We start from the raw sequence: 10,373 nt of genomic DNA, 5'->3' as shown, positions 1-10,373 counted from the left end.
TCTGCGTCAGCTGTTATATGATATCAGGTACTTTGTTATAACTTACTGACTCTTTAACTACCCGTACATAACAGCTCACTCAGTTTCCCAGGTTTCAGTTGTCAGAATTGAACTCCAATGTTAATATCACTCCTATCAAATTTAAAGCATTCTTGCTAAATCGTAGTATTGGTTACAGGAACTAAATCAACTGTTCTGGTGATTTATTATGGTAGTGAAATGTGAGACCTTGTGATAATGATTTTCAAAGATTTGCTCGCATCCAATCTGAAATCTGAGATGTGAAATATGTTTTTGTAGATGTCCAGCAAGAAAACTATATAACCGTCAGAGGGTAATTTTCTGTTCTCCCAAAAGGCATTTCTGGAGATGGCGTATGTTGAAGCAGCTCAGGCCATGGTTCAATACTACCAACTTACTCCTGCTATGATTAACACTCAGAAACTTCTCATACGAATGTCTAAGAGGTACAAGGAGCTGCAAAAGGTAAGACTGAAGAACAAATTAAGCAGCAGGTCAAACGCTGTGTTAGCCAGTTGGTAAACTTGAATTTCTTCTCTGTATAGAAACCGGGTAAGGATGTTCAATCAATCATCCAGGATATCAGCTGTCAGCGGGAGAGGGATGAGATGCAAGAACTTGAGCAGTAAGGCAACTTTCCTTTCTCCTTTCAGTCTCAAATGTTCCTTTAGTCAATTATTGAGGGATGAAAAATGCAAATTCGGGAGGTGTAAATGTCACTGATGATTATTGCTTAAGTTGAATAAGTGTTATAGTTCTGAACACAAAGTTCAGCTTCAGAAGATTTCTCCATTAAATCTACATATCATCATAATCTTCCTCCAGATACATGCCAGAGAGAGCACGCTCCCGCAGCCCTATCAGCCGCTCTTTGAGTCCTCACTCACACAGCCCGAGTTTTACATCATGCAGCTCAGCCCACAGTCCCCAGGGGCCACAATGCAGGGGTCCGGAGAGAGGCAGTAATGGCCTGGGCTCCTGCCGGGACTCTTGGGATTGGTCATCACACTTAAGAAGGGGTGAGGATGAAAGGGAGAGGGATGACACATGGAGGAACGGGGGCAGCATAGATGACGATCGGGCTAATGGACGCGCAGCCGACCGTCGGAAGGCTTACCAGAAACCCTTGGATCATATCAGCTTGAGATCTGCAGATGAGCAGCGAGGAGGAGGAGGTGGTGAAGGGATGAGGGGAAACAGAGACTGGCACCCACGAGGCAGCCCTCAAGGTGTGTCCTTCAACGCTTACAGGAACATAGAGGACGATTTCTACATGAAGGAACAAATGTACAAGTCAGACAAGCTGCCCAGACCTCCATACCAAAGGCATGACACAAAGCCAAAGCGGAGGGATGGTGGTGACCACCACAGCAGATCGAGGCATTCTGAGTTTGATATGACTGAGGAGCCACTTCGCAGAACACTAGAAGACAAGAGGCAGAGTTCACCAGACAGGGGCAGGAGCAAAAAGATAAGCAGGAGGCACACCACTGTGGAAAAACAGGAGAGAGAAAATGCTACTGAAAACATGGTGAGTCATTTTTGTAAATTATTGTTGTATATCTGGTGTACACATCCTTCTAACAGCTAAGTCACCTCTTTTCCCAGGATCGCCAGTCAAAAGAAAAATCTGTGTCACCTCAGCAACTCAATAAGCCAAAAGAAACTACTGAATGTAGTAAAGAGAGACACTGTAAGTTTGCATTACGATCTTTATTACACATTCAACCCCCCTGTTGGAATATTAACATCTCTTTTCTTGATCCATTTTAAGGTGAAGCAGAGGGAAAGTGGAGATGACACTGATGAAGAGTGTTGGTATCCCAAGAACATGGAGGAACTGGTCACTGTAGATGAAGTCGGGGGAGAGGATGATTCCATTATTGAGCCAGACCTTCCTGAGCTGGAAAAGTATACATCCTGCCCCAAAGAGTCTGCAGAGGAAGAAGCAGTGGAGGAGCATGTATTACCCCCTACCTCCTCCTCTTTGGAGGTGCGGGAGATATCTAACGAAAAGTCTAACCAAGAAAAGTTCTGTGAGGATGCTGGAGACCCAGCAGAAACATCTTTAACTGAGAAACCAGGGAAAGTTTTAACTGCACCCAGTCCTGAAGACCAGAAACGTGGTCCAGTGGCTCCTGATCTACCAGTCACCAACCTTAATGACTTCCCCTGTGAGGAGTTCAAGGCTGCACTAGAAGAGACATGTTTAGAGGTTAAAATAAAGAAAAGCGGGTCATCAGAAGAGCCAATGGAAAATCACGTTTATGTATCAGAGGACAGCAAAACCATGGAAGTAGGACGGGTCACAGAAACAATCAATGATGGGGTTCAACAGAAGGACGGCAGTCTTAAAACAGGTACTTGTCAAAAGAATTCAGATGTTGGCAGTAGATCCAGTGTTCAGTTACATTAAGCCTCCTAAAGGATAGTTTTGAGTTGTTAGATTAGTCAATTCATTGATTAGTACATGTCCAAAACATTCATCTGCTATTTTGCTAATTTACTAATTTAAGCATTTGAATGGACAGTATGGATGGACAGTAATAAAACATATTCACTTGATCTGACTTATTCATAATGCTCTTGCCTCACATTGAGTATCCTTACACATCCCCCATCTCTTACACTGAAATCTCTTTACAAAGGAATCTCTTTACGGCAACTATGGACAGAACGAACAATTACAGCTGTCGTAACATCAGTTTCACTAGCAAGGACCACAACAAACAGATACAATTAAATGATTTACTGATGAACAAAACAGAAACATGTACGAGGCTTGCAGTTGCTGAATAGACATTCGAAAGCTATGATAAGGAAATCCACAGTAGCACCCGGGCACGATGGACCCCCCTATAACCCTATGGAGAGGAAGAAGGAGATGAGGAGACTAGACAGAGAAAGGGGTGGGCGGGAGGGGTGCAGAATGCGAGAGCGAAGAAGATGAGATGGGATGTGGGTATTTATGGAAATGCCAGTAGTGACGTCTTGATTTGTGGTCCCTCTCCTGAAACTCTGCTATTAGCACCACTATATGGAATTGTTGCACAAACATCCTTAGCTTTTCTTTGTCTTTGTCAAAACTCAAATACAAACCAGTTAACTATATACCATACTATAGAATATGTAGTGTTTTGATAGGAATCAATATGAATGATTATTGAAAACAAGTTGTTATGTTTTTCTTTAACAATGAAATAGTTTCCGATATTTCTTGCAAATATGCATCAGCTGTTATATGTATATATATAGTCATTGCATTGTGGTTAAACTCTACTGTCCACATATTAAATAAAAAAAAATGACTCTAAAAGTAATAATAATTCATACGGTTTTACGCATCCTGCCTTTCTCATAATTTATGTGCTGTTTACAGAGCTTGAGGCCCCCTTGCCATCTCATGAGCAAAACAAAGCTGTCAGTGAACACAGCATCTCTTTGGGTAAGCAAAACACATTTTATTATCTCTTGATGCTAACTTCAATCTTTTAAAATACACTGAGAATAAATTAAAAAACAATTCAGACTTCTCTCGCTGGATTAAACCCAGTCCAAGAGCCCTTGAACTGGTCCATATTTAATTGACAGAAGTTTGTGGAGTCTTGAGCCTGTGAGCTTAGTCCTAAAGATAAAGTGTTATCATGTACACCATTAATAAGTGCCCTGACAACCTGTTGCATTAGCACTCTAATTGGCTGGAATTGCTTGGCCACTTGCTGACCTATTTCCGTGAGCAGGTTGTGAAATGCACCCCTGAGAGATGAGTATTTATATTATCATTGGGGCTAGAATGACACAGCCAAGCACGTGGCTGGTGTCGGGCCTGCTGCATAGAGGCTTACATAAGCCACCAGTGCAGTTTGACAACAATAGACCACAGTACAGAAACAAGAGTGTGGGTATTTCTGTTGTACGATGCCCTGAGAATGTGTGTGTCCACTGTGTCCATTCATAGCATGGCTGAGAAAAATTTAACACTAATGCGTCATCTGGTTGTTGTTGTTGCCATTTTGTAAATTTTTTTTATTGATACATTCATCTGCAATGGGACGCAGACAGCCAGTTACATGTTGTTCTACTGTCTAATTTCATGTAATCAAGGTATAATTGTACTGAAATACATGCTACACACATGGCTGACCCAGCTGACATTAAAGATACACTAGGTATTGTGTTTGTTAAAGGTATTCATTAAATCAGCACAAACCATAGTAAGATGATCATTCATTAAAACATAGAAAATAAAATTGTGGTGTTTTAATGGACAGTTTACCGACATCCAATCTCATGCTTCAGTGTTTCAGATATACAAGGTGCATGGTAGATGTGTTTATTATTTATTATATTGGTATAATCAGAGTTGTAAATTCCCTTTATGCTACATACAAAACAAACGTTATATACAGAAATGATATACAGTAGATGGGTGAATATAGTAACTCATAGTACATCCTACTGTCAATGTGTGAAGAAAATGTGTGATATTGATCTTTTCCTTTTCATTTAAAATGGGTTTTCGTTGTTGTTGTTGGAAAATAGAAGAGAGTTTGGCGTAGTGAGGGGAGCCCAGAGAGGTTATATTATGTAGCCTGACGCTGACAGGTGTCGTTTATTTTCTCTGCAGCAGAAAAAAAATGGGTTTGAATAAAGGAGAATGACAAAAAAAGATGCACAGTAAATTGATGGAACAGGATATTTTTACTTTGGATTCAGTTACAAATGTTTCATTTTTATTCTTAAACTAGGACACAAACTGCAGCATGTAGTAAACTGGATTGCAGCATTGCCTGAAGTACTGTCACTGTAGATACTTGTGAAAACCCTGATTTGTCAAGTGCCGGTTTCTGGGGACTGAATTCTAATTGCTGTCTTCGCTGTCTAATAGGAGTAGAGTTCATTGTGCCAAAGACTGGCTTCTACTGTAAACTCTGCGGGCTGTTCTACACCAGCGAGGAGACTGCAAAGACCACTCACTGCCGCAGCACGGTACACTACAGGAACCTACAGGTACTCACTGCACACTGGTGACACACCCATCCTTCAGGTGATGGTGACATTGATCACAGGAGGAATAATATAATAATCTGGATTTATACATTTCCACATTTTATTCAATCTTTCCTCTGTGAATTACACGAGATGTGCTATCGCTGAGGTCTGCATGTGTGTCTAACAGTAAATCTATTTGTATGTGTTGTATGCACATATTGGCCGTCACTCCTTTTATACCAGCAAATGTAGTATCAACAGTTCAATTCTGTATGCCTGCCTATCAGTCCACAGTCAGTGTGGTCTGGGAGCAGAATTCACAAGATGACACCACCTGTTTCTTGGTGGTGAGTAATCTCTTCACACGCAAACGTTCAGCACATTCGCCTTTCTTCTTATGTACGTAGGTCTTATTTGGGGAATGAATCTTTCTTTAAATGTTTAATCAAAAATGTTGTTTTCTAAAGAGGACTGCAAAGGACAGTGAACCTTTCTGTTAGTGGACTGAGGATCCAAGAAGTGTGACCATCAGTAATATACAGTACTGTGTAAACTGTACACCTTTTATACACTTAGCATTATATTCCAAAATGCTTTTTGTTTAAATTGATTGTTGAGTTTATATTTAGTATCTAAACTCTTTTCTTGCTAGATTATAATTTGGCAATATGCGCAACAGCGCAGAATCTGCAGAAAATAATGTCAATTTTGATGATTTAGTAACTGTTTAAGCACTTTTATTAAGATTTATTAATTATTAAGATTTACATGACTTTATATTAAATGCATTTGCACTGTTTGAACAAAACAACCGATTTAAAGACATTACCTTGGGCTCTGGGAACATTTGATGGCCATTGTATTTTCTGACATTTTATGGACTATAAACATTATTTGATTAAAGAATCAACAGAAGTATAGAAGGGAATCAAAGTATAAAATGAAATGAACTAATGCAGTCAGATGGGCAAATACAAACTCGACACAGCAATATCTACTGACACATCCTTGCACACACACACAGACACACACGCACACAGACAAGCCAACATACACATTGCATGTAAACTTGCAGCTGCATTAGGTTTCTGATTATTGCCCATTCAGCACCAAGCCATCTTGCATTTCTCTCGACCCCGGCAGCGCAGCTGAGGCAGTTAGAGGAGCAGCAATTCCCTCACATTTGATGGATTACATTCCAAGAGGAAAAACAGTTTCTAACAGTTGTGCTGCCCGTCAAATCTTTGCATGCGTGTGTGTGTGTTCTGGTGTTTAATAGTTTTATATTAGTTTACTCTCCTTAGTCATCTACATAGTTTAACTTCAGCACTCAGTATGTTTTGTTGTTGTGGATTTGTTTCTAAATGTAGTACAGTATGCATTTATTTACAGATATTTATTAGGTTAATGTTGTTTTAAAACTCAATGTATCAGGTACTGCTTTGCTGTATCTGCTGTACAAAAAAAATTGAACGAGGTATTTAGAGTCAGATATTTGAGTCAATTTAAATGGATAGGATTTTATCAACATGGCATTTTGGGGCTAATGCAGCTAATAGCACATATTATAGATACAGACCTAAATTTTACAGATTATAATGTGACTTCATAATTAATTTCTAAGTAGCCCTAAATCGATCGTACAGTTACCTCCAACATGCTGTTGGTGGAAAAGACTGGTCAGATGGTTGTTTGACTAACGTGCTGATGTTGATATCAAGATGCTGCGTTCTGTCCTGATATATGTTGGATTGTATTTTTTTTCTTCATTCACAGAAATACCTTTCCCAGCTGGCAGAGGAGAGTCTGTCAGGCACACAACCATCAGCCGCACAGTGACATCAGCTTGACCTCTCACGTCTTGTTCAGCAAACAGCAGAGGATAGATTTGTGTGTGCGTGCTGTTGGTGCAAAGATGTGGACTACTACAGCATGGTAAATGTGACACGTGGAAGCTAGAGTATGCGGACGATTGCACTGGTTTTGTTATTCTGGGGGAGGGATGTTTGTATGCCTTGAATGACACTGACAACCCCAGCCATAGATGCTCTCAGTGTTACAATACAATGTACATACCTGAAGTGTAATGTATAATGAGGCTACAATATTTAATTGCAATTGTTTTCATTTATCAGTTTCCTTGCAGTTTATGTCATTAGATTTTGTGTGATAAAATGTATTTGTTGTTTATTTATTTTTTTGAAAGGGAAATGTATTAATTAAATTAAATTAGTTACGAAGACGACATGTTGTTACAGCGTGGGCTTATGGTAGTCCATCTGCTGAGTTTAAATCAATTACAATACAATTATTTATCAATAATGATACATTTACAATTGCAAAATAACTTGAAAAACGTGCCAAGGAATGTTTTTACTAAAAAACTGATGCAGATTCTCAGGTTTCAGATTTCACTGTACAGCTTAGTACACAGCATTTACATTTTTATTTATATCTGTGGTTTTAAAGGCTCTCGCTTTTTTTCTTTTACATTTTGACAGTTTGTGCACTACAATATCTGTCTGTTGGGTAAAAATGTACATTATTTGGATTGATAATGATGCAACTATGCAAAAGATCTTTATTTTCTTGAAGTTCTATGTTGGATTTAATTCATGAAACAATCACTGGTCACATTTGCCAACATATGTAATGCCTTAAATATTAAAGACCTTAGACTGGACCATGTGTTTAATTTATCAGAGTTAAACATGCAATGTTATCAAGCCAGAATTTGTTTTGTATACTGTGAATACTGATCCTGTGACATCAATGATAGTGTTGTTTTCTTTGACAAACTTTTCATATGACTTTCAATGCAAAAAAATAAACATTTTAAACATGTTTCAACAGGTATTTTGATTTTTCTCAAATGAACATTGTGTAAAATTGAACATATTGCGAATGCTATGTGGTATGTTGGTTATACAGTCATGAACACCCTAAGGCACCATACACCATCCATCCATCTATTTTCTACACCAGCTTATGGTCGGGCATGAGTGGGAGTGTTGTATAATAGCTCCCCCAAGTGTTGAGGCAAGAAACAAAGCTGGGTGCTGAAACTAATTGTGGATGTCTCAATAGATGTGTAAACTCAGTTTGTATATCTTTAGTTTTCTGTAAGAGTCCAGTTTTTTATCCAGCTTTTTTATTTTATTTTTTTTTACATTTTTTACTGTTATATATTTAATCTACTTACCCACACAGTAAGTTTACACAACATAATATTCTTAAGGTGTCCAAATGTGCTTCAATCTGTCAATTTTCATATTTCAAGTTATTGAGCAACCATTATTACCATACTTTCATTAAATGTGCACAACAATCTTGGATAATACATATAAACATAATTAGTCCTTTAACTGCAGATCAAGTCAATTTCATCCTTGTTCCATGTAAAAGTTTAAGTCTTTTTAAAACTTTCCATATTGAATCATGAATCATTTGAAAGTTTGTTTTCTAGAGCACAATGTTGGCAAGTTCATATATCATATGTGAATAAGAGATGTGTTCATATTACAAACAGTAATATTTATGCTATGTTTCTATTGCGTTAGCTAATCTTTAACAGCTGTTTCTGACATGTTTCCTGTATGCCAAGTAATTTTCCTCGCTCTTGAAGGCAGTTAGATCATTATAATGTTACACACGGTTTCTTAGGCCTTACAGCAAGACATCTTTTCAAATATCTTTAATCATTCTCATTTTATATGGTATTTTATCTGTAAATATGTAGGGGAATAAGGCTCCTTCACACATACAACTGGTATATTTATAAAAAATCCATGAATAATGTTTTTTAAAACAAAATAAATGTCTGGCCATTTGGTAAATTATCACAATAACACCATCTGCCTGACTCTTACCAATGTGCTGGAAAATGTGTGATATCCAAATCAGTACATATTTAATGAAGAAATACCTCATATTTAAAAAAATAAAAACAGTCATCAATATCATAATCATTAATGAAGTGTTGTAGCTGATGAGATAAACAGGGAAACTATAAAGAGCTGTTCTGCAGTCTCACAGATGGGGGGCAGCACTTTGGTAGACTCACTCCACAGAACGTGCGAGAACAGAGAATCCCGTGTTGTATTTTCATTGGTTCTTTCCTTTAAACCCCCACAAACCTCCAGCCAATCAGGGGAAGGAAAAACGGATCGACGCGTCTGCGTTGCTGGGTAGATATAAAACAAAAACAACAACGTTAGTGTCTGTCGGAGTTTGAAGCTTGGACACAACAGACGGTCAGTGATTTTATTGTGAGTTATTTAATCGACAGAACAAGGGAGATAGACGTGAATAGTTTACATGTCAGTGTTGGGAAGGGTTAAACAATTTTGTAGATGTTAGCTAAGAGATGTACATCAAGCTAGCGGACTCTGTGCAGTTAGATTTGATATTTTCTTGTCTCTTGGGCTTCAACAACAGATAACGTTACATGGCGAGTCAGCGATGTAAGGAGGGCTTTGCAAACTGTAACTTAAACTGCACAGTTAGACTATGTGTGACAGTTGTAATCGTCCCCTACGTGCAGTTAGGCACTCTGTAGTTTGGTCCTTTTGACGCAGCTCTCAGTTGACAGTGAACATTGAAGCTAACGTAGCGTTAGCCGTTGTTTATCAACAGTGCGACTTTGAATGAATAGGGGGAGGGGAGGCTGTTGTGTTAGCAGCATGTCTGGGCATGTTATTAACGCGTGTCTGCATATAACACTTGTGTTTCCTCTTCAACATTGCAGGTATCATTTGAAATTCGCACGCTGTTCTGCTGCACAATCTCTTTTCTATTTTAGAACATGGCAACTGACTGCGAGGCCTGGCTGAACGCAAACCCCGTCGGTAGGTGTGAGACAGTCAACGATTTAAATGCTTCATCAGCTGTGTCTGATGCAGGGCACTGGGACTTTTTCATGCGGAAGTGGTTGATTGCGTACTTTTCTTGCACTGCCTGCAGGTTTACTGATGTTGAATTTGGCATTGACTTTATTCTGCTGCTTGCCCTCCATTTGGTGGGGGACTGCAGATAAAAAATTTTTTATCAATTATAGTGTAATTCAGTCTTAAATAAAGCGTCTTTTCCTGAGTTTATTTTATTTGCACAAAGAAAAATATATGTATCAGCTCTAGTCTCCCTGATCTGTTCTGCATATAAAAGCTACTTTCTTATAGTCAGCCAACTTCAGCATTAACTCCCCATTTATCCTTGTAATCCAACAGAGGCTGAGGACCTGAGTGACTCCTTTTTATCTGGAGACGAAGACACTGGAAGATTGGCCATCTCCAACAAAAACATCAACAATGAGATCAATGGCAACTGGTTGACCACGTCTAGCAACAGCATCCATGAAGCAC

The 10,373-nt window shown here is 38.7% G+C and overlaps 1 protein-coding gene and 1 long non-coding RNA gene across 2 annotated transcripts; both read left to right on the top strand.

Annotated features, from left to right (window-relative positions):
- The first annotated feature begins 369 nt into the window (after positions 1-369).
- On the top strand, positions 370-7,748 carry LOC119884941 (RNA-binding protein 20-like). The gene is made up of 8 exons (XM_038695217.1): positions 370-486; positions 567-646; positions 847-1,552; positions 1,630-1,722; positions 1,796-2,381; positions 3,401-3,466; positions 4,910-5,031; positions 6,790-7,748. The coding sequence occupies exons 1-8, from the start codon at positions 370-372 to the stop codon at positions 6,850-6,852; spliced, it is 1,833 nt and encodes a 610-aa protein (XP_038551145.1). The 3' UTR covers positions 6,853-7,748.
- A 1,405-nt stretch (positions 7,749-9,153) lies between these two features.
- LOC119884943 lies at positions 9,154-10,373 on the top strand. The gene is made up of 3 exons (XR_005441116.1): positions 9,154-9,266; positions 9,761-9,860; positions 10,239-10,373. It is a non-coding gene; the product is annotated as an uncharacterized LOC119884943 (long non-coding RNA).

The sequence above is a fragment of the Micropterus salmoides genome, unplaced genomic scaffold, assembly GCF_014851395.1.
Source record: "Micropterus salmoides isolate LMB-PRFRI ecotype aquatic unplaced genomic scaffold, ASM1485139v1 Ms_hic_scaffold_3793, whole genome shotgun sequence".
In the NCBI taxonomy this organism is placed as follows: Eukaryota; Metazoa; Chordata; class Actinopteri; order Centrarchiformes; family Centrarchidae; genus Micropterus; species Micropterus salmoides.
Note: the sequence above shows the minus strand (reverse complement) of the source record. Positions and strands in the feature narration are given on the sequence as shown.